At 33.9% G+C, this 25,565-nt stretch overlaps 1 protein-coding gene across 2 annotated transcripts in view; it reads left to right on the forward strand.

Annotated features, from left to right (window-relative positions):
* The first annotated feature begins 482 nt into the window (after nt 1-482).
* MTA3 (metastasis associated 1 family member 3) overlaps nt 483-25,565 on the forward strand; it is a 171,907-nt gene continuing 146,824 nt past the window's right edge. For both annotated transcript variants that reach the window (XM_031950410.1, XM_031950411.1), the window contains exons 1-3: nt 483-563; nt 3,243-3,310; nt 9,891-9,984. In XM_031950410.1, the coding sequence (XP_031806270.1) occupies nt 536-563; nt 3,243-3,310; nt 9,891-9,984 (190 nt within the window). In that variant the 5' untranslated portion in view covers nt 483-535. The remainder of the gene's footprint in view (nt 564-3,242; nt 3,311-9,890; nt 9,985-25,565) is intronic.

Genomic DNA, 25,565 nt, shown 5'->3' on the forward strand with positions numbered 1-25,565 from the left:
ATCCTAAATTCCCTAAAGGTTCTAACACCCTGAAATAGACAGACCCCCGTAGTTCTCTCTCCAGGGTCCCCTCAAGATTCTCCCCGCGATCTCCCGCCAGTCACCCACGCCCGCCCCTTCGAGGGCAGGGCCCTATTAACCCGTCAAGGGCCCGGGGGGCGGGCCGTTTTCCCCCCTTCCCTTTCCTTCCCCTCCCCCCCTCTACCTCCTCTCTCACCCCGCTGCTCTACCCTTCCCCCTCCCCTCGGTCGAGGCGGCGGTGGTGGCGGCGGCGGCCAGCGGCAGCAACGGCAGCAGCGGCAGCAGCAGCAGCAGCAGCAGCAGTATTACCAGCAGCAGCAGCATTAACAGCAGCAGCAAGCTGCGAAGGCGGAGGCGTCTGAGGCTGAAGCGGCCGGGGCGGCGGGCGGGGCTCAGCTCGGGCTCCGACTCCGGCTCCAGCTCCAGCTCTAGCTCTAGCTCCGGCTCCGGCTCCGGCTCCGGCTCCGGCTCCGGCTTCGGCTCGGGCTCGGGCTCGGCGGGCGGGCGGGCGGACATGGCGGCCAACATGTACCGGGTCGGAGGTAGGATGGAACCCCGGCCTGGGGGAAGAAGGGGCGGGAGAGCTGGAACCCTAGCCACTGAAGAGAGTGGGGGAGGGGGAGGGAGAAACCCCCTCCCTCCCCCTGGGCCTGCAAGGGCCGCCCCCCCCTCCGTACCCCTTCCCCCTGGGAAACAGGGCCGCCCCCGCATGTCCCCTCCCCCAACCTTGTTAGTAGCCGCCCCCTCCTTGTCTCTCTCCCCCTGGCACCCTCTCTCTCCCCTCGTATCCCCGAGCCCACGGGCCTGCTCTCTTTTTCGAAGAGGCAGCCCCTACAAGATCACGAGCAGATCACCCTTCCATTCTCCTGGGGTAGGAGCCCCTGGTGGTGAGGGCGATCGAGCATCTCCTCTTCTTCCCCCTGCAATGTGGGTGCAGGGCAGTGGGGCCCAGTGAGTTTGGAGCCAGGCCATCCGTCCCCTGGCGGGGGAGCGTGGGGGCGGCCCGCCCCTGGAGGAGGCGGCCAGGCGGGCGGAGGGAGAGCCAGGCAGGCCTGTCTGCAGGGGCAGAGCTCTAGTTGTCCGCCTTCCCCGCCCAGGGGCCCTGCTCAGCTCTGCCCTGCCCAGCCCAGCCCAGCCCAGTCCGGGCCCCAGCTCCCCCCCAGGAGGTAGTCCACTGATGGGGAGTAGCAGCGGCTTGAGTTTGCGCCTGCCTCTTCGAAAAAGAGAGTAATAACGTGAAACACAAACTTTCTCCCTCCTCGACTCCCTCCTCGACTCCCTCCTGTCCCCTTCCTGACAAAATAATAATTGAGATGAGTGCAGTGCTTGCGTCTGAGAGGCTTGCTCTTGCTTCTCTTCTCATTAGCTCAGCTCATGGCTAGTAGTGGGAGGAATTGTACTGGTATTGGCTAAATGAGGCCACTTTGCAGGAAAAAGATAGACTGGGAAACAGACACCGAGAGACAATAACAATGGAAATCCAGCCTCTCAAATAAAACACACAGTGGGAAGTTTCCAGTGAGCCTATTAGATTGAGACAACAAATCATACTTAAGAATTTTTTCCTTTTTTGTTGAACACTTGCTCTGATATCCACCCGTGATGTTAAATTAAATGGGCCCAAAGGGAGTGAAATGATCAAAAGAATTTGATGTCCTTTCCAGCGAGCCTTGCCCATGTTAAAAGTTCTGCCTGGTATGGCTTTATAAAACACGTTAATATTTTCAAATTTTCAGGTTACTGTGACTCTCAAGTCCACAAGCATTTGCTATACTAAGCCCTTCTCATTGTTAATCTATTTTTGAAAAGTTAGTTGGCCATTGAAATGTCAGACTTAGAAATCTTTAAGTTACCAAGTAGTTCTTGTATGAGGAAAATAAAGACATTTGTATTATAGTCAAAAGCAGATTGACTGAGGGGAAATGATTGTACCTCCTGTCTTCATCATATTCCCTTCATAGGATCTTAGATTTAGCATTGGATATTAGCCTTTTGAGTGCTATTTATTAGGTAGGGTTGAGTAGCTAATCTTGTTTAATTAGCCCGGGGCAATGCAGAGATCATTGTTTTGAAGTCAGAAGAACTGAGTTCTAAACTTGATTCTGTTGATTTAGTGACTAGAGTTCAGGAATTGGATTCAGATTAGAATTGCCCCTGAACACTAAATTTACTTTGTGATTCTGGGCAAGCCACTGTAAATTGCTGAATAAATAGTAGCACCTCTGTCACATAGAATCAAATGACTTGATGTGAGTCAAATTCTTTCTTAAAACTTAGAGCTTTTTTGTAGGGTTGATTTTCAAAAACTATTGCTCCTAGTGTAGCTGGGTAATCAAACACTTTGTGCCTCAGTTTCTTCATCAGTAAATTGAGAGTGTGATAATCTTATGATCTCTTGAGGTCCCTTCTGGGTCTAGTTTCATAGGCTCACAACACAGGTATATAACTAACTCCTCACTGTCTTTTTCACCACCTCATATCCAGTCAGTTGCCAATTCTTACCTTTTCTCTTGAACGTTACAGGCCCTCTTCACTTGGAGCCTGGACTATTGCAATAGTCTGCTGGTAGGTTTTTCTACCTCAAGTATCTCCTCGTTCCAGTCCCTTTTCCACCTATCTGCCAAAATGATCTTCCTAAAGTACAAGTCTGACCAAATTATTCCTCATTCAGTCATCTCTAGTGGCTTCTTATCACTTCCAAGATCAAATATAAAATCCTATGTTTGGCTTTTAAAACACTTCATAATCTAGCCCTTTGTTATTTTCCTAGTCTTCTTACAACTTTTTTGATTACTTCCCCTTCCCACTTCAACTCCCTCTTCATGTACTCTTCCTCCAGGGATAGTGATTTCCTTGCTGTTCCTCAAACTTGTTCTCTCCTTCCTCTTGAGATTCTCTACAGTTTATTTTGTACATATTTTATAATAGTTGCATGTTTTATTTCTTGTTAGATGATGAATTCTTTGAGAATAGGAACTATTACCTTTCTCCAGTGTTTAACATTCTACCTAGCAAATCTAAGATCCCAGTTAACTATGTTAATTGAAATAAAAGATATAAATGAAATTCATTGCCTGTGGCGATATATGTGATATATGTACTGTATGTCTTAGTTAATCTTGCTTTTACACAGTGAATGAACTGAGCTGAGAGCTTTGGAATTAGATCACTGACAAAATTTTTTTTACATGCTAATTTGAAGATTTTACCTTTCTTTGCAGATTATGTCTACTTTGAGAATTCCTCAAGTAATCCATATCTAATCAGAAGGATAGAAGAACTTAATAAGGTACCTACTAATTTTTTCCTTTGACTTGATACACTGGAATTTTTACATGGTCTTAGGTGAAAGGCATGAGAGATTTTAACACTTTGTATGTAAATTCTAGATCCCTACCTTTTTGAATGATGTCAAATTGTAATACATTATGGTTTAGAGTCCTGAATTGTTTCCTTGCCTGTTATTTCCTTTAAAATAACCATTGCTGTTAAATACAACGCATTTGATATTTGTAAAGTGCCATGAAGTTTGTATAATACTTTGTAACATTATCTGATTTCATTTTCACTGCAGTTGTGATGATACTACAAATATCCTTTTTAAAGATGAGAAAACTAAAGTGTTCGGAGGTTGTGACTTAGGTAAAGTCATAGATATCATGCCCATAAAATTTGTAGATGGCATAAAGCTGGAAGATATAGTGGTCACGTTGGATGACAGTCAGAATTTTTAAAAATCTTGGAAGGCTACAGCATTAAACTGAATGAAGTAAAATAAAATCTATTGAGAATAGATGTTAGTTCTTATACTTGGGTACAAAACATCAATTTCACAAGTACAAGATGGGGTAAGCATAGAAAGATATTTTGAGGGAAAGGGAGCCATTAATGTATTTAGATCATGTGATTTAATGGTGTGAAGTTATGACAGCCAAAAAAAGTTAATGCAATGTGAAGCTACATTAATGGAGGCAAAGCTTCCAGGAAGCAGGTGTTTGTGGTTGACCCTATATTTGATAGATTTCATCTAGAGCAAAGCTTCTTTAAACACAACCTCATATGGGGGTGCATAACTGAATGTGGGGGTCATAAAATTATGATTTATTATTAGTGTTTGATTTGTATATCTACTTTATATGCCTAATTACTCAGGATTTCATAAAAATTGCTTAGAAAAGGTTTAAGAAGCCTTGATTTAGAGTGCTGTGTTCAGATCTAGGAACCACAGTTTAAGAAGGACATTAATAAGTTAGTAAATATCCTGAAGGATGTAGCCAGGTTGAAGAAGGCCTAGAGTTTGTCATATGAGGAATTGTTGAAGAAACTAGAGGTGTTTAACATGAAGAAGAGAAAACTTAAGGCATAGAAGCTGTGTTCAAAGATGAGAGAGATAATTGTGTTGAAGATGTATTAGGTTTGTTCTTTTTGATCTTAGAAGGAAAAATCAGGAACAATAATAGATGGAAACTAAAGAGACAAATTTGCATTTGATGTCAGAAATAGCAATGAGAGCTGTTCAGTTGTAGAGTGGACTTACTTGAGAGGTATTTATTGAGTTATGTAGTTCTTTGGAGGTTCTTAGGCAGAGGTTGAGCCTAGATAGCCACCAAAGCCCTTCCCAACACTATCATTCTCATTATATGACTTGTTATATGGCTAGTGACTATCAGAAGCAGAATTTGAAGCTAGGTCTTTGATTCTAAATCCAGCACTCTATCCACCATCTCATGCTGGCTCCCAGTGTATTTTGGATTCTTATAAACTTCTAGGAAATCACTCATATAAAAGTAGATTATGAACATGTATGGATACTATCTATATATTTAAGTGGTTACTCATATTGAGTTGTAACAATTCTTTTTTGATACTTTTTTAATATACTCAGATTTTATTGCATCAAATTGTCAAGCATTTATTAGGGGCTTACAATGGGCTAAGTACTGTTCTATGTGCTGGAAATATAAGGAGAGGTAAAAATGTACCTGCCTTAGAGGAACTTACAATTTTGTGGGGGAGACAATTTGGAAACTATGTATAAGTAAGGTTTAGATAGGATAACTGGAAGATAATTTTAGAAGGAAGGTATTACTATAATTGGGAGGTGAGTAGGACAGGAATGAGTTATTGTAGAAGATGGAATTATAGAATACTGGGGAAGCCAGGAATTGGAAATGAAGAGGGAGAATGTGCTAGGTAAGGGGATCAGGCAGTAAAAATGCAAGGAGTCTGAAGGTGTTCTTCAAGAATAGCAAGAAAGGCTGGTATCATTAAATGGTAGAATACATGAAACAGTAAATGAAATAAGATTAGAAATGTAGAAAAGGGTCTGACATGTTTTAAAAGGCAAACATTGGGTTTTATATTTGGTCCTGAGATTGGTAAACACTGGAATTTATTGAATGAAGAGGAGTGTGTGTGTGTGTGTGTGTGTGTGTGTGTGTGTATGTGTATGTATATGTGTGTGTGTGTATAATGTAATGGCCATATTTGTACTTAGGAAGATCACTTTGATAGCTGAGTGAAAGATTGGTTATAATAAAGAGAATTGAGGCAGGGAGATTAATCAGCAGGTTTACTACAATAGTGCAGGTATGGCATGATGAAGGACAATTTTTTTTAAAGATGGTGACAGTGTCAGAAGAGGAAAGTGAGTATAAAATATGTAATATTGGAAATAAAATCTGTTGATAGAACTTGGCAACAAATTGAGTATTGTGGGAGTGGTATGTGTATGAGAAAGTGAGAGAGTAATGATTGAAAAGTGATAGCAAGTTGTGAGCCTAGGTAATTGGAAAGATAGTGATACCCTCAAAAATAATAGAAAAGTTAGTACAAAGGGAGAGCTTTGAGGAAAATAAAACGAATTCAGTTTTGGATATATTTAGTTTAAGATGTTTATGAAACTTCAGGTTGAAGCTTCTTCATCATTAGGTTCCTCATCTGTAAAAATGAGAACAAAAAAATACAGTACCTATCTTATGATGACTTTGAGAATGCTTGTTTCTGTATCTGTGACTATATCCAAAATACATTTATACATACACACGCACAGCACTTTGTATGTGTAAAGCCATATATAAAGTCAATTATTATTATTAATGATATTATTGTTTCTTTAACATTATGTATTTAGGAGAATTATAAGCTTATGGGAGGTTATAAACTTGCTTAATTTGAATATAGTAATTCTATACAGTCATATAATTTAGGCTTATATAAAATGAAAGTTCCTGATGAATATATCTTGATAAGATAAATAATTGTTTGAAGTGAGCTAAGAAGTATTTCTATTTTATGTATTATAAACTTCCATCAGAATATTATGTTTTTGCTTTATTGTGGAGTACAGAGGACATTGTATCTTTAAAAAAAAATTTCAGTAATATTTTATTTTTCCAAATACAGATAAAGATAGTTTTCAGCTTTCATTTTTGTAAGACATTGTGTTCCAAATTGGTACCTTCCTCCTTTCCAAGACAGCAAGCAATTTGATATAGATTAGATATGTGCAATTCTTTTAAACATATTTCCATATTTGTCATGTTGTGCAAAAAAAAAATCAGGTCAAAATGGGAAAAAAACCAAGAGAAAGAAAAAATCAGACAAAAACAGAACAGAAAAAAAGTGAAAATATGATGCTTCCATCTATATTCAATCTCCATAATTCTCTCTCTGAATGTCAATGACCATTTTTTATCACAAGTCTATTGGAATTGCCTTGAATCATTATTGAAAAGAGCCAAGTCCATCACAGTTGATCATCACTTTGTATTGATTCCATTTGTGAAAAGTTCCAAATTGTTCTCTTGAATGGTTGGAACATTTCACAATTTTATCAACAGTGAATTAGCGCGACTGGGGTATGGGGGTGTGGGGAGGCTTGGACCTTCAAAGTATGGTCTGTCCTGGTGTGTTCTGCTGAACTGGACAAACCATCCAGCATAGACCCCTTTGATGGACATCATGTATGTTGCCCATAGATAATCTGAGCTAACCTCAGAGTAATTTATGAAATTGGACTTCAGAGTGAAGAGTGTTTTGGTCACAGCCGTTTAGGAGAACTAAATTGATAAATCTATTGATCTTTTGTTTGCTTTTTTTAATATCTTCCTCGTTTATAAATTTAATGTAGCCCCATCCCTCTATTCTTTCCCTTCCCTCCCCCCAACTAGACAGCCGTTTCTCTTAATAAAGATTTTAAAAAGAAGAGAAAAAAAGATCAAAGTCAACAAATATAAGTGGAATCTGATAATTTGGCATAACTATGACAGGGGACTCCCTTCTTCTGAAAAGAAGGTTTAGAATTATATGGATTTCTAACTGCATTTTTATTTCTGCATAATGGATTGAAAGATACATGTGTAGCAGTATAAGAATACATAGTTAAAAACTTGTTTATTGCTAGCATCTTAATGTTATTTTGAAAAGGAGAAAATAACTAATGGAGTTTTGTGCTGATTAGCTCAATGTTACTGAATGAGTGCTGGATTAAGGGATGCTGCTCATATCTCAAACCATTTTGACCTGGGATTTGTGAACTTTAAAATATGTGGGTTTTTAAAAATTTTTTATAACTATTTCATTACAATTAGTTTCCTTTGTAATCCTTTATATTTTATTTTATATTTTTAAAACTGTCCATAGGTTTCATCACACTATCAAAGGGGTCCATGATACAAAAAAAGATTAAAACCCTTTTATCAAGAAGCTAATTGAATTATTGACCAACCTTTATGATATAAGCCTAGATTCAAGTTGTTGAGCATTGTCAAATCTATGCCCGAGTAGACCTGGGATGTTGAGACTCAGTAATTATTGCTTTTCTGAAGCAGGTTAGAGATTGCTTCTGAGATGACCCTTTGGAGGTTTTGGTCTCTTTAGATTTACCATTTCTTTGACTCTAGGTAAATTCGAAGTCAGTCTGTAGATGAAGAAGGTCAGGATAAAATTATCCTCTTATCTTCCTCAGTGATATTAAACAACTTCCTATTCTACTGATTCAAGGAATATGATTTCAGACAGTTCTCTAAAGCCTGTGCAATTCTCAAATCAAAAAATTAAGAGTTAACAGCAACAACAACGAATATTAAATAATGAAGGGAAAGCTTTGAAAAATGAAATATTGCTGGAGGATTTAGACATTATTTTTCTCTTGTGGATTGGGAAGAAGTGGAACAGAAAAACTTGACCAGATTTTTATTTCATTCTTTTCTTTTTTCCTAATGGATTGAGAAGATAAGAATGGAGACATAAAAATGTTACCAGACCTTTATTTTTCTGAAATGTTTAGCTCAATTTGAGGCTAGGAGGAGCCTAGAGGCCTTGGTGGGGAAAAGGTGGGAAAACTAAACACCCCTTTCTAAGTTATATATCCCTAAGTGTCTACCAGTAACTCTGGGGCTTGGCTGATTAATCATCAAGAGAAAATGAAAGAAGAAATTAGGTGGAACTGAAAGGTATCTCCCCATATAAGAAAAAGCACATTTTAATTTACCACTAAGCATTTATTAAGCTGTGCCAGGCACAGTGACTAAATTAACTTTGTAGTGCTTACTTGTACTTAAGATAAATTCAGTGCAAAAAACCCAAAGTGTTGAGTCATCATATTTTCCACTCAAGAGCATAAAATTTTAAGCAGAAGGTAACTATAAAAGTCATTTAGCCTAGCTTCTCATTTTATAGATGAGGATGAGGACGTCGACACCCAGAAATACTGACATTGGGTTGTCAATAGGGAAGACAAGTTAAACCCAGGTTTTCAGATTTTAAATCTATAGTGATATATACTCCTTGAATTTTTATTAGGGTTTCCTTTGATAAAAATAATTAGCTTGTAGTTGAGGCTTTTGATGGATGATTTGCATTTGCTTGGCTTTTTCATTCACAAGATTGCTGAATTGGTGATTTTGAAGTATGTTTTGATCCTAGTATTCTGAGATATGATATTTTGACTAGGATTTAAATGATTACAGTTTTGTGGAGCAATATTTCTACAACATTTCTCATTTTAAAATATTGCTGTTGAACTACATAAATTTGACAATTTTACTGCTGCCTTTATAGTCTCCTTAGATCTTTTAATTTATATTTAGTTGTCTTTCCAAGTTTTCAGAGATATTTGGAAAATTTGTGTGAAGATAGAAGTCATAACATTCTATTGTATCTAGGTGTTCTTTTTTTTATGAAGCTTCATAGTGAATGATAGACTTTCTTGAAAGCTTTCAGAATTAATAAGAGTTGAGAGTAGGTTGGGGAGCACCAGCTGCAGTAAATTATACTGAATATTGATTGTATTATATTCTGTAGTCAAGGAGTAAAAAAAAGTTGATATGTTTGTAACCATCAAAGTAAACTAAATTCTAATAAGAATATTGACTATCGTAGATTTGTGTAATCTCTTGCCTTAATAGTTATCATGAAGTCATTTTATTCCCATGTACCAATAGAACATTGGAATCAAACTAGAATGGAGGAAAAATGAGGAAAGACTGCTGACCTGCAGGTTGGCATGCTTCCTTTGAGTAGATTGGGAGAGAAGATCAACATCAAAAATTAGTTTAAAAATTTTTAATTAATTTCTTGTACATAATCAGACTAATTTAATAGATTTTAGCATTTAAATTAGTCAGGTAACATCAGCTTATCTATGCCAATATGTTATTTTAGAGTGTACATTCTATTCTTGAAACTGAGCAATGTTGATTATTCCTTTTAAATATGAATTTTCTTAGACTTATTTAATCACATAGAAGTTTTGAATAGATTATATAAGAAAACTTGTAAATTGATGTTATAACATGAGTGCTCTTATTTTAGAAGTTGTTTGAATGTAATATTCAGCAGAGATAACTTTGTTTTCTTTTTCTTAGACAGCAAATGGCAACGTGGAAGCAAAAGTAGTATGCTTTTATAGACGGCGAGACATTTCCAACAGTCTTATAATGCTTGCAGACAAGCATGCTAGTAAGTCAATTTTTTTTTTGTTCTTTTAAAGTTTTATTTTCTAGGTTATGCATTATGTGGAGAGTGTTATGCACTTTATTCTATTTTCCATAGTTGCTTATTTCCCTACCTGTCTTTCTCATCCATTTAGATCTAACATGTTTTCCTGGTGGCTGATTATAGTAGATTTTTCTTGTGGGTTGCATCACTTAATTGTTAATTAGTCGTGATGTTCAAATAGAGGCCTTTGTCTAAAGTGCCTTACAAAGAATTAGCACAGTATGACTATCTACTTTTGTGAATTTAATGTCCTGGATGAAAATTATGAAATTAATTTTTATTTGGAAAAGTTTTCTTTTGAGGGGAAGGGTATCTAATATTTTAGTGATTTTAAAAATTCCTTTTATTTGAACTACTTTGTCAAAATGTGCAGTAGTTGTAAGTGAAAATTATGGAAATGGAAAACTTTTTAACATAAAGCATTAATTATTATATCGTAAGGAATTTTAGAGATCAGCTTTCTAGCCTAACTCCTTTAGTTTAATGTGAGAAAACTGGAGCCCCAAGTGGTAACTGATTTACTTCATTGCACACATTTTAAGTGATAGAATTGAGATTCAGACTCAAGATTTCATACTAATAATCTGGTATTCTTTCTATTCTTATTGGGAATGTGCTTCTTCATCATACTTATGTTCTCTACTTGATCATACTTGTGTTCTCCATTTATTTATTTATTTATTTTTGTCAGCAACTTTGAAATATATCTTTCCATTTCTATTTCTTTTAAAATATATAAACTCTATATAGAATCAAAATGCTAGTATTCAAAATCCCATCCTTAAGTCTGTTAATTGTCCAAAATATATGAAAGTCTTTGTTTAGGATGATAGTATAATGATGATCTTAGTTTTTGGAACTTTGAAGTCTTGTAAATTGAGTAATATTGGGTCTATTCTGTATAGGGATTTGGTGTCTTACAGATTAATTTCTTAACAGTTTCATTGTGACCAGTAGGTTAATAAATGAGAACTTACATTTATATAGAATTGATAAGTTTAAAAATAACCATATCTGCAACAGCTGTGTGAGTGAGGTAGGTGGTATAAAGATTATCTCCATTTTCAGAAGAAGAAACTAAGACTTGTGGAGTCGTCTATGTATAGTCACATAGCTATTGTTAAGTATTGGAGTCAGAATCACAACTCAGGTCTTCTGATTCTTATATGTTGATGTCTATACTATGTTGCCTTTGTTACTGTCAATTTTATTAGCTTTATAGTATCCATTATGATTTTGAACATTGTTAAAAAGAGGAAAAGCACCAGGCTTACAGTCAGAAGAGTTGGACTTAAATCTGCCTGTTTCTTACTACTCCTGTGATCTTGTTCAGGGTCAGCTTTCCTTAGTTATCACATTAGTTAGTGGTCTTTCAGTTCCTTTCATTTCTAACTTTTTTTTGACTATTTCATAATCCATGGACATTTGTATGTAGTAAATATATTTGTAAATAGGAAGCTAGTAGACTTAGATGAATTTAGAACTGGTTGTTCAGTGACCAGAGCTAAAAGATATTGATTAGTTCAACTATGTGTGTGTTGTAAATGCATCTCTCTGTGTATATGTGCATATGTACAAGTATGTATAAGTATGCATGTGTGGGAATGTGCATGTACGTATATACATATTAGGACTGTGGCTCTTGTCTGTGCATGCATATATATGTATGTGTGGGAGGCATATACACATACATATAAATGTATATGTATGTATATTCATTCATTTTTATAAGAAATCATTATTTCTTTTTGCTATCAATTATCCCTTGCAAACAGTAAAAAAAAAAAGTTCATAATAAATATATCTAGTCAAGAAAATCTCCCTATTGACTATGTTTAGAGTTCACCACATCCCTATTAAAAGGTAGTTAGTGTATTTCATCTTTAGTCCCCTGGATTCATGGTTTGTAATGAATGTATGTCAACTAGAAGGCAGGTTTCTAGTGGAATGATTTAATAATCTGTCCTTGGTCCTATTTTTGTTGAAAATTATTATTAATAACTTGAATAAAGACATGAATATCATGTTTATCAAGTTTACTAATTCCACAAAGCTGGGATAGATAGCTAATTCACTGAATCATAGAACTGGTATCCAAAAACATATCTCAATAGATTGGAAAGGTAAACCAAATTTAAAATGATTAAATTTTGAAAGCATAGAATTTTAGATTTTAAAAGGTTCTTATGGCTTACTAGTCCCAGCCATATTTGATAAAGAATTCCAACTACAATTTACCTGACAAGTGATCTAGTCTTTCTTTGCTTTGGAGATCTTCAATGAACCCCTTCCCTCTAACTCCTGAGGCAACTCACTCCAGTTTGGATAGTTTTAACTATCAATAAATTTTTCTTTATACTAAGCCTACATTTCCTTCTTTGAAATTTTTACTCATTGCTTTTAGTTGCTTTCCTTTGGGAAAAGGAAAAAAGTAAAAAAAGTTTCTAGATAGAACCAGTCTTATATGTCTTCAAAGAGAAACTCCTTTAAATACTTCAGGGCAGTTGTTTTGGTTGCCTTTTTGCTTCCATGTTTTCTATTCTTCAAGCACATCCCTATTTTCCTTCAGGCCATGCTCATATGGCAGGACACTCGAAGACTTTTACCGTGTAAAGAGTATACATGTATACCTTCCTTAAGTATGACTTCTTGAAAGGAATACAATATTCTTCTGAACATGGCTGAGTGGATCAATATTATCACCTTTTTCTTCCTGAAAACTGCCTGTCTATTGCCAAGAAAGATGGGAAAATATCTTTTAAAATCTCTTCTTTGAGGCTTGGTTTGTTAAAATAATTTCACACAATTCAGTTTCAGTTGTTTTGTTGTTACTTGCATTTCCATTGTTGAAGGCATGTCTATTTTCCTGGTTCTATTTATTTTATTTTTCATTCCTTTATTCAAATAAGTCTTCTTATGCTTTTTTAAAATTTATCATGTTCATCACACATAAAAATCCATTACATTCTTATATTGCCATTTATTGAATTTTGTTTCCCATTCCTTGCTTCAATGAATATGTTAGTATATTTTTGGGCCTTCTCTTCTGTCATTGACTTCCTTGGTATCTGTGTATCAGTGGAGTATCTTGGTCAAAGAGTATGGGTATTTAGTCATTTTCTTTTCATAATTCCAAATTCCTTTCCAATAAAGTTACAACAGTACACAATTCTACCAACAATAACTGTGCTTGTCTTAATGCTCCTTGTTGCTTAAACTATTATCAGATATTTTTTGGCAAAAATAGGACATTATTGACTTTTTCTTTTGCAGTTCTCCAAAATCCCCAGTTTTTTCCCCTCCAGATTAACTGCTTTTCAATAGTGCTTCCATGATATACTGCTACTCAAAGTTTCTGATTTCCTCATGTAAAACAGAGATAACACAAGTTGTCCTAACTACTTCTTGGGTTAGAGTAAGGATCAAATGCATATGAAAGAGCATTGAAAACTAGTTTTGTAAAATGCTACAAAATATAAGATTTTGAATGTAATAGGGTTTTAAGAGAGGAGTACTAGGACAATAAGTTAATTTAATGTAACATTGACAGTCACTTCAAGTATAGTCTGATCCTGGTCGGATTTTTTGTTGCATTTAAAAACTTATTGTCCATAAGTTTCTCAGATGTGACCAAAGTTGCTGACTGTTTGCCTTCATTTCCTCACAACTTACTCTTCCCAGTCTCAGTTAAATCTCAAATCCTCTTCCCAACTTCCATTGCTTTCAAAGGTATCATCATTCTAGTCATCCAGGTTTGTAATATCAGTGTCATCCTTGATTGCTCACTCACTCACTCACTCTGTATATCTAGTCATTTGCCAACTTTAAAATACCTCATACCCGAATCTTCTCTTTACTCATATAGCCACCACTCTAGTTCAAGCCCCTGTCACTCACACCTGAACTATTGTAACATCCTTTTAGTTGGACTCTCTGTGTGACGTTTCATCTTATACTATTGCATTCTTTCACTCATATGACAAAGTGATTTCTAAAATGTTAGCCTGACCGTGTCATTCCTTTACTTAAATAATTTCACTGACTTCTTAGCATATCAAGATCAAGGATGAACTCTGATGGCATTAAAGCTCTTAGCAACCTGGTTCCTATCTATTTTTTCCATTTTCTAACATGTTATTTCCTTTACATACTCTATGATCTAGCCATATTGTTCTATATGCTGTTTTTTGAATCTAACTTTTATCATGCTGTTTGCATTGATTTTTGTGAACCTATTCTTACCTTCTAGCAATAAATTGGAGAAACATTTTTAAATTTAAAGGTTCTGATAAAGGCCTCATTTCTAAAATATATAGAGAATTGACTCAGATTTATAAGAATTCAAGCTATTATCCAAATGGTCAAATGATATGAACAGATAATTTTCAGATGAAGAAATTAAAACAATTTCTAATGATATGAAAAGATGCTCTAAATCACTATTGATCAGAAAAATGCAAATTAAGACACCTCTGGGATACCACTATGCACCTCTGACATTGGCTAAGATGACAGAAAAAAAGATAATGACAAATGTTGGAGGGGATGTGGGAAAACTGGGACACTAATGCATTGTTGGTGGAATTGTGAATGGATCCAGCCATTTTGTAGAGCATTTTGGAACTATGCTCAAAAAGTGATCAAACTGCATATCTTTTGATCCAGCAATGTTTCTACTAGGCTTGTATCTCAAAGAGATCTTAAAGGAGGGAAAGGGACCAGTATGTGCAAAAATGTCTGTGGCAGCCCTTTTCGTAGTGGCAAGAAATTGGAAACTGATTTGGATGCCCATCAGTTGGAGAATGGCTGAATAAGTTATGGTATATGAATGTTATGGAATATTATTGTTCTATAAGAAACAATCAAGAAAATGATTTTAGAGAGGCTTGAAAAGATTTATGAAGTGATGCAAAGTGAAATGAGCAGAACCAGGAGATCATTGTACATGGCAACATCAATATTGTATGACGTTCAGTTCTGATGAATGTGATTCTATCCAGCAATGAGATGATTGATGTTAGTTCCAATGATCTTATAATGAAGAGAGCCATCTACACCTAGAGAGAGGACTATGGGAACTGAGTGTGGCTCACAACATAACATTCTCATTCTTTTTGATGTTGTTTGCTTAAATTTTGTTTTCTTACTCATTTTCTTTCCTTTTTTATTGGATTTTTCTTGTGCAACAAGAGAATTGTAAAAAAAGTTTACACATACTGGATTTAACACATATTTTAACATGTATAATATATATTTAATTGCTTGCCATCTAGGGGAAGGGATGGGGCCGGGGAAGGGCAAATCTGAAACACAAGGCTATGCAAGGGTTAATGTTGAAAAATTATCTATGCATATGTTTTAAAAATAAAAAGCTTTTAAAAAAATGCTCTCCCTTCTAACTTCCAACTGTGAGATTCCCCATGTCTTTCATCCTTCTGGAGTCCTTTCTGGTGCCTCCATGTGCTTCTCTCATCTCCTGCTAATATTTTCTTCCATATACTCAGCAATTATGTTGTTTACAGATTTTGTTTCTCTCAGTAGAATATAAGCTCTTTAAGGGCAGTGATTCTTTGTTTTTTCTTTGTGTCCTTAGTACTTAGCATAGTACCTGGCATTTTAGTTTCTTAATGATTTCCTTGAACCTCACTTTTGTCATCTTTAAAAGGAAGGGCTTGGACTAAATGACCTTTGAGTCCCTTTCAGCTTTAGGCTCTGTTACCTTTTGTATCCATATTTATTCTTCTTTCTCTAGAAAGAGAGCAGCAAATATGTTTTATCATCTGCTTTCTGGAATCAAGCTTGATCATTGAATTTAATCACAGTCCAAGTAGTTCTTAATGTTTTTGTTTATATTACTATATTCATCATGCATATTACTCTTTATGCTTATTCTGTATCCATAATATCTTTTAAGTCTTGGGATGATTTTCTGAAATTCCTTCATTTGCCATTTTTCATAGCACAGTAACATTCCATTTCAGTCATAGATTATAATTTGTTTAGGCATGCCTTAGTCTATGGATACCTAATTTATTTTTGGTTTCTTTCTACAATAACAACATGGTATTAGAGATATTTTGGTATACATGGGATCTTTCAGTCTGACTTTAAGTTTTAAACAGTACTGGTATTTCCAGGTTAAGTGATATTAGTAACTTAATAACTTTTTTCGTGTAATTTCAAATTATTTCCCAGGAGAGTTGGACCAGGTCAAGTGTGTCTTAAAACTTCCCGTATTCTTTTTAATATTGTCTATATTTCAGCCAATTTGCAGGATGTGAGTTAATGTCTCAAGAGTTTATAAATTTCTCATAATGATATTTCTCATAATGATTTGGAGCATTTTATCATTGTTTTTGCTAGTTTGTAAAACAGAGTACATATCATTTAGAAAATGGATGAATATATCAAGGGACATAAAATATGATAGAATACTATCGTGCTATAAGAAATAATTTCAGGGAAAATTTGGAAGATTTATATGAATTGATGGAAAGTAAAATTACCATAACTAGGAGAGCAGTTTATACACTTATATTATTATAAAAACAAACTGGGAAAGAGTAGGACTTCTTTTTTTTTTTTTTTTTATTTAATAGCCTTTTATTTACAGGATATATACATGGGTAACTTTACAGCATTAACAATTGGCAAACCTCTTGTTCCAATTTTTCACCTCTTACCCCCCCCACCCCCTCCCCTAAATGGCAGGATGACCAGTAGATGTTAAATATATTAAAATATAACTTAGATACACAATAAGTATACATGACCAAAACATTATTTTGCTGTACAAAAAGAATCAGACTCTGAATTATTGTACAATTAGCTTGTGAAGGAAATAAAAAATGCAGGTGTGCATAAATATAGGGATTGGGAATTCAATGTAATGGTTTTTAGTCATCTCCCAGAGTTCTTTTTCTGGGTATAGCTAGTTCAGTTCATTACTGCTCCATTAGAAATGATTTGGTTGATCTCATTGCTGAGGATGGCCTGATCCATCAGAACTGGTCATCATCTAGTATTGTTGTTGAAGTATATAATGATCTCCTGGAAGAGTAGGACTTCTGATTAGCATAATGATCAACACAAATCCCTTCCAAGGGGTTCAATGTTACCTCTCTCCTGATGCAGAAGTGAAGAACTTAGAAAGTAAACTGAGATATACTTTCTTTGGATTGTGCCAATTTGTCTGTTCCGCTTTACTATAGATATTTCTAAAAGGAATCGTGTTTTTCTTTCTTTTTTAATGACGTGGGGTATGAAGAGAGAGGGCCTATTTTTGCTCATTTAAAAAAATTAAATTATGCCATTTTAGTGGAATACTATGATTATGCTAAAAACCACTGATCATGAGAAATACAAAAAAATCTGGAAACATCATTATAAAATAATGTAATAAAAATATGAAAAGATTTAATTACATATTATTATAACCAATTGGGGGGCAAGAATGAACAAAATCTAAATTGAGATATAGAGTGAATTATTAGACTTTATTCACTAAAATTAATTCATTTGAACATAAAAAGTTATGAAACAAGTTTAACTGATTGTCTTAATGTGTGATATTTTTGACAAAATATTTATTTTTTTAAAGTGACTGTATCAAGCTTCCTAATAATGATTTAGAGCTTTTTTCATATGGTGTTCAGTAACTTAATTCCTTATTCTTATAAATTTTAATCAAATTCTTATATGTCTTAGTAATGAGAGATGTTTCATACCCTTGTTGCAAAGATTTTTCTCCCATTTGCCTACTTCTCTAATTTTAGTTACATTGCTTTTATTTGTACCCAGATTGTCTATTTTATCTTCTGTTATCCTCTCTATTCTTGTTTCAGCAAGAAATCTGACAAGTTATTTCATGCTCCTCTAATTTATGTATGATATAATTCTTTATGTCTAAATCATATACCTAGGAATTTATCTTGGATGGCATATGATATGAATATTGGTTAATATACACTTCTGTCAGACTACTTTTAGTTTTCTGAACAGATTTTTTGAATCTTGAGTTCTTGATCCAATAGATGGGATCTTTGGGCATATCAGATAGTAGGCTACTGTGTTTGTGTTTCCTTCTGTATTTAGTATAATTAATTTTTTTTTGAGTGATAAACCTCTTTATTTTCTACCTAGTTCCAAAATGTGTTTATGATTACTGTTTTGTAATATAGTTTGAAATATGGAACTGGTAAGCCCCTTTCCTTCCCACTTTTCCCCACTAATTTTCTTGATATTCTTACTTTCTTGAGTTTCTCTCGATGAATTTTATTACTTTTCTATGCTATTGTATAATAATAAGGCACTGAAAATAAGTAAATTAATTTAGAAAGGATTATTATTTTTATTGTATATGTAAGTTGTTGAATAATTAACATTTCTCTGATCATTTACATATTTATTTGTGAGAGGGTTTTATACTTTTCATGTGGTTTCTGTGTGAAAGTAATCCCCTAAATAGTTTATATTTTCTGTAGATATTTTTAGTGAAATTTCTCTTTCTATATGTTGCTATTTTATGTTTTTTGTTTTATATAAACTTGCTGATCATTTACGTGGAATTACTGTATATCCTGTAACATTGCTGAAGTTGTTAATTGTTTCAGATAGTTTTTAGTTCACTCTCTAGGGTACTCTAAATAAGTAAACCATCATATTACCTGCAAAACTGGTACTTTTATTTTCTCTTTGCCTGTACTTTTCCCTTCATTTTTGTATTATTGCCATAGTTAACAGTATTAGTGTTATATTGAACAGTAATGGTGATAAGGGAAATCTTTGCTTTAGCTCTATTCTTATTGGAAAGGCTTTGAGTTTATTCTCAGTACAAATAATGTTTGCTTTTGGTTTTATATAGATAACACTTTTCATAATTAGGAAAGATCCACTTATTTTTATACTTTCTGGGGTTGATGTTGTTTAATAGGAATAGATTTATCTTGTTACAAACTTTTTCTGCATTTTAATCATGTGATTTTTATTTTTCTTATTAATATCACTAGCTATGTTTACAATCTTCTTACAAACCAGTCCTTTTTTCCATATAAATTCAGTTTGGTCAAAGTATATTATCTTTGTAATATCTTGCTATAGTCTTCTTGTTGACATTTTATTTAAAACTTTTGCATCAATATTCATTAGAGGTTATCTCTGTCTATGATTTTCTTTCTGATTGTTTCTTACTGATATTTCGATATCAATATCATATTTGTATTACATGAAGTATGTGATCGGACCCCTTCTTTTCTTATTTGATTTTCATAAGCTTTAGTCATTTTGGAATTAATTGTTCTTTACATGTTTGATAAAATTTTCTTGTAAATTAATCTTATGCTCCAGGTTCCCTCCCCCACTCAATTTCTTCAATTTCTTTTTCTTACACTGAGTTATGCAAGTCTTCTATTTCTTACTCTATTAATCTGGGAATTTACATTTTTGTAAATATTTCTTCATTTTCATTTAATTGGCTAATGGGGGAGGAAGGAGATATAATTAGGTAAAATAGTTCTATGATAATAATTTATTTTATTTTTCCTTAGTTGTGAATTGATCTTTTTTTATTTGGATATTGGTAATCCCTCTCCCCCTTTAAAAAAATGCTTTATCTATTTTCTTTCTTAAAAAATATCTAGTTCTTTTATTAAATGATTTATGATTTTGTTATTTTTAATTTTGTTACTATTTGATTTGATTTTCAAAATTTCTATTTCAGTGTATAGTTGGTTTTTTTTTTTTAAATGTTGTTTTTCTACGTTTCTAAGTTGCATGCCCAATTTGTTCATCTGTTCTTTCTTTTATTGATGAAAGCGTTTAGAGATAGAGATAAATGTTGCTTTGGATGATTTTCTATTAAGCATTTCTTTGGCTGCATCCCTCAAATTTTGATATGTTCTTTCATCTGTGATGAAATGATTGTTATTTGACCCACACATTCTTTAGGATTAAGTTACTTAGTATTCAAAAAATTTTAAAATGTTTCATCAATGACCTTTTATTTAATATTTTTGTTAAATTTTTATTTTTATCACTCTGTGGTATGTAAAAATACATTTGAAATTTCTAATTTTCTGTATTTGTTGTTGAGGTTCTTAATGTCATAATACATGGTCACTTTTTGTGAATGTACTATATATAGCTGAAAAATACATTCCATATATATGCATGTGTGTGTGTAAAATACTACATACTTATTTTATTTCTATTCAGTAATCTCCAGAGGCTTGTATTTATCTTTTCTGTTCTATTCTGGTCAGGTCTTGATTTTTCATTTCCTTTTTTTTTCATATTTTGGAGCTCATTTATTTGTTTAGGTCTCAGGAATAAATTGAGATCCTCCACTATTATATTTTTATTGCATGTCTCACTTTAATGCATTTAAGTTTTTATTTAAGTATTTAGATGCTAGGCCATTTGGTAATATAATCAATATGTTTAACATATTCATTTAGTCAATTCATTCTTTATGGGACTTTAAGAAAAATGTGTTTTTCTTGTTTATATCATAATAAAATATATTTTGGCTGTTCTTTTATGATTGCAACCTCAGCATTTAAAAAAAATTCAGCAAAAACCATTTTTACTTTAGCCCTTATTTGGTGATTTGTTCTTTTTTTATTGTAATTATTTAAATGTATAACATATAAAAAGTGCACTTGGTATGCTTCTTTTTGTGTCAAGTATTTTTTTTAATGTTTTAAAAAAATTTTCATAATTATAACTTTTTATTGACAGAACCCATGCCTGGGTAATTTTTACAACATTATCCCTTGCACTCACTTTTGTTCCAGCTTTTCCCCTCTCTCCCCTCCCAGATGGCAAGCAGTCCTATACATGTTAAATATGTCACAGTATATCCTAGATACAATATATGTGTGCAGAACTGAACAGTTCTCTTGTTGCACAGGAAGAATTGGATTCAGAAGGTAAAAATAACCCAGGAAGAAGAGCAAAAATGCAAGCAGTTTACATTCATTTCCCAGTGTTCTTTCTTTGGATGTAGCTGCTTCTGTCCATCCTTGATCAATTGAAACTAAGTTAGATCTTCTCTTTGTTGAAGAAATCCACTTCCATCAGAATACATCCTCATACAGTATCATTGCTGAGGTATATAATGATCTGGTTTTGCTCATTTCATTCAGCATCAGTTCATGTAAGTCTTGCCAATCCTTTCTGTATTCTTCCTGCTGGTCATTTCTTACAGAACAATAATATTCCATAACATTTGTATACCACAATTTCTGAGAGGTGTGTAGTGGTATCTTAGAGTTGGCTTAATTTGCATTTCTCTGATTAATAATGACTTGGAGCATCTTTTCATATGGCTAGAAATAGTTTCAATTTCTTCATCTGAGAATTGTCTGTTCATATCCTTTGACCATTTATCAATTGGAGAATGGCTTGATTTCTTATAAATTAGAGTCGATTCTCTATATATTTTGGAAATGAGGCCTTTATCAGAACCTTTAACTGTAAAAATATTTTCCCAGTTTATTGCTTCTCTTCTAATCTTGTCTGCATTAGTTTTGTTTGTATAGAAACTTTTCAATTTGATATAATCAAAATTTTCTATTTTGTAATCAATAATGATCTCTAGTTCCTCTTTGGTTATAAATTCCTTCCTCGTCCACAGGTCCGAAAGGTAAACTATCCTATGCTCTTCCAATTTATTTATAATCTCATTCTTTATGCCTAGGTCATGAACCCATTTTGATTTTATCTTGGTGGACGGTTTTAAGCCTAGTTTCTGCCATATTAATTTCTAATTTTCCCAGGAATTTTTGTCAAATAGTGAATTTTCATCCCAAAAACTGGGGGCCTTTGGGTCTGTCAAACATTAGATTATTAAAGTTATTGGCTGTTTTGCTCCTATAATATAATTTTAGATCTGGTACAGCGAGGCCACCTTCATTTGATTGTTTTTCATTAATTCCCTTGAAATTCTTGACCTTTTGTTTTTTCATATGAACTTTGTTGTTATTTTTTCTAGCTCATTAAAATAGTTTTTTGGGAGTCTGATTCACATAGCACTAAATAAATAGATTAGTTTAGGTAATATTTTCATCTTTATTATATTTGCTCACCCAATCCAATAGCATTTAATATTTTTCCAGTTGCTTAGATCAGACTTAATTGGAAAGTGTTTTGTAATTTTGCTCATAAAGTTTCTGATTTTCCCTTGGCAGATAGATTCCTAAATATTTTAAAGTATTTTTTTTAATAAACAACATATGATTGGGTTTTTTCTTATCCATTCTATTATCCTTTCCTGTTTCATAGGTAAGTTCATTCTATTTAGTTCTAAGTATTAATTTTGTGTTTCTCCCCATACTGTGCTCTTGTACTTTTCCTACTTTTTTACACCCTCTTGTTGCTTGTTTTGCTTAAGACTAATCTTTAGTCCTTTTTTCTGTTTCTCCTTTGGGCATTTCTGTATCCAGCTATCTATATTTTCCCTCCCTTTGGCCAGTTTAAATGAGAGATTCACATGTTGCTGCTCTATCCTCACCTTTTCCTATCTGTTTGTATAGACTTCTGCTTTTGAAACCCAATTGAGTGAGATGGTTTTCTTTTTTCTTCTCCTTTCCCTTCTACATCTTTTATTCCTTGCCCTTTGTCTCCCATTTCTTTTTTTTTTTTAAGTTATCAAAACATGAGAGAAGCATTCCTAGGCTTTTGGACTAAATTAATTTTGTAATTCTATCACTTTCCCTTTTTAGAATACTTATTTAATCCATTATGCTTATTTGGTCATATTTACTTTTTATGTTTTTTGATTCTTGTGTTTCCATTTCAAAATTACTACTCATTCTGGGCTTTTCCTCTTTGGAAGGCCTCTATATCCATTTCTCCCTCCCTCATATCTCCTGTAATTAGATTCAGTTTTTCTGGTTAAAATAATTATAAGCCTCTATCCTTTGTCTTCTAGAATATTATCTTCCAAACTTTCCACTCTTTTATGGTGGTGACTACTAAAACCTGTATGATCTTGACAGGCTCCTTGAATTCCATCTTTCTGCCTTGCTTTTAGCATTTATTTTTCAGCCTGGAAACTGAATTTGTTCATGAAGTTAATTTGAGTTTTTTTTTTTTAAGTGACAGGTAGATTTATTTCTCCATTGCCCTCAGGTTCTAGAAATCTAGTTAGTTTCCTATTATGATTTCCTGAAAGATGGTTTCTAGACTCTTTTTGTTCATGGCTTTCAGGTATTCCTGTGATTCATGTTTGTTTTTGTTGTGAAATAGCTAACATTTAGTCTTTTTTTTTTCTTTGTTTTCATATTTCTGATTCATGGCATCATTATAGTTTGGTCAGTTATAATTTTTAAGGAATCTGTTGCTTGAGCAAGGTTTCACATATTTTGTTCCAAACCATTAATTCTCTTTCCAAATTCCCCCCCACCCCTAAATTTCCAATTTTCCCCTCTAGCCCCTTCATTTATTTTTTTAATATAATTTTTAAGCTTTTACCCAAAAAAATCCTTTTTCATGTCTTCTAGGAATTTTAGCTAAATTTGTGACCAAGTATTAATTTTTTTTTTAGTCTTTTGTATATATTTTAGAGTTATTTTCTTCTGTGTTTATTTCTAAGGCATTTCTGTTATCATAGTGGCTCTTATGATGGAATTCTTTTTGTTTGTTAACTCTTCCAGTATACCTTCAGACTTCAAGATTAATGATATGAACAGACTTTGCTCAGTCCTGGGATAATGTCTCAGTTGAGCTTTTATCTAACTCAAATCCTTTTTCTTCTTAGGATCTCATGTAGAATTCATGATAAAAACCCGCAAGCTTTATGTGCTTTCTAAAGTACCTGATCACTGACATTCTTGTCTGTGCTCTGCAAGTTCTGGCTCTAAAAATGATCATTACCAGCACAAAATCTGATCACTGACATTATGGTCTGAACTTTACAATTTCCTAAGCTGGATTTAGGTCTGAAAACACTCCTGTCTGGAAATTCCAGGATATGATTGCTGGAGTCAACTACTAACAGACTGTTGTAAAACTGCAGGTTCAAAGTGAGAGAACTGCAGTATCCCTGTTGAAATGGGATTCCTGCTGGGGTTATTTCCCTGCAGTCTTCAGACTAGGCTAGATGCTGGAAGTATTACCATCCACCTTGTTCCTGGGTTCAGAGTCACAGAGCTACTTCCAATCTGATCTGTGAACTTTCCCTCCTCAATTGATAAGTATATTTCATTGTAATTGATTTCCTATCTCATTACTTTATGTTCTTAAAAACACTATTAAAAATATCTATAGGTCTCACCAGATTGACAAAAGGAATCCTTAGAAGTTAAGAACCTCTCATCTGAAATATATGTGATTTTTCATCTGTGGAAAGACCACTTATCCTAAGAAATGATTTGTGAACAAGCTCTTGATTTGACTGTGGAATGTTCCAGTCTCAAAGGAGTTTGTTTCTCCCAAAATCTCCTTAAGGAACTAAGGTTTTTGTATCAGAGAGAAGTTGGTCTAAAATATAATAAAGAAAATGCTATAATCAGCTCAGTTATAATATTCAAGGTACTGATGTCATAAAAGAAAATGGCAGGCTTTAAGATTTTTACAACAGGTAAGAATTTTTCAGTTGTCTCTAGTACTAGTTTCAAGTCTCTAGTACTATCCAGGAGAGAGAATACTGTAATCACTTTAAGAAATATATTTATATTGGAGAAGAGATCTGCAAGCTATTATAACTTGAATATAGTACACCTTCTGAGACCACCCAATTCGCCTTTTAAAAAATTGTTTCTCAAGAAACTTTCTGTAATCAGTTTTTTCTCCAGTAATTGAATAATGCACACTAAATGACAGATTGTCCTAGCTATTAATTTTCTTGACCAGATTGTTAAATGGACACTGTTAAGGTAGATTTTATATGAGCTTGAAAAAATTTTTAAAGAAATTTTTATAGTAACTTCATTTCCAAATATATCTTTTCCCCCTCTTCTATCTGGAGAGAGCCATTCTTTGTTATATAGAATAATAAAGAGGATGTGCAGAGTTCCACATTGATATTCTTCCACTTATGCAAAGGAAGGAATAAAGTGCATTTTTTCATATCTTCAGGGAGAAACTTTGTTATAATTACACAATATTCAGGAGTTATTTTGATCTTTTATTTCTGTTTGTGTTGTCATTGTCAAACATATATTGGGTTTTTTTTTTGTTTCTGATCACTTTACATTTATTCATTTATGTGTTTTCCTGTGTTTCTCTGTATTTTTCATATTCATTGTTTCTTACAACATAGAAATACATAGTAATTACACATGCATATGTAAGAACATGTAAGCTATTCCCCAACCATCTCAGTAGACATCTGTGCCCTCCTCCACCTCCTTCCTTGGTTCTTTTCTACTATAGAAAGTACCATTATAAATATTTTGGTGTATTTAGAGTTTTTCTTTTTTCTTTATTTTCTTTCTTTCTCTCTTTCTTTTTAATCATTTCCCTTTTGGGGTATATGCCCAAGTGAGCTCTCTGGGTTAAACAATATGGACATTTTTTGACTTCAGCATAATTCCAAATTG

The sequence above is a fragment of the Sarcophilus harrisii genome, chromosome 2 (genome assembly GCF_902635505.1).
Source record: "Sarcophilus harrisii chromosome 2, mSarHar1.11, whole genome shotgun sequence".
NCBI classification, from domain to species: Eukaryota; Metazoa; Chordata; class Mammalia; order Dasyuromorphia; family Dasyuridae; genus Sarcophilus; species Sarcophilus harrisii.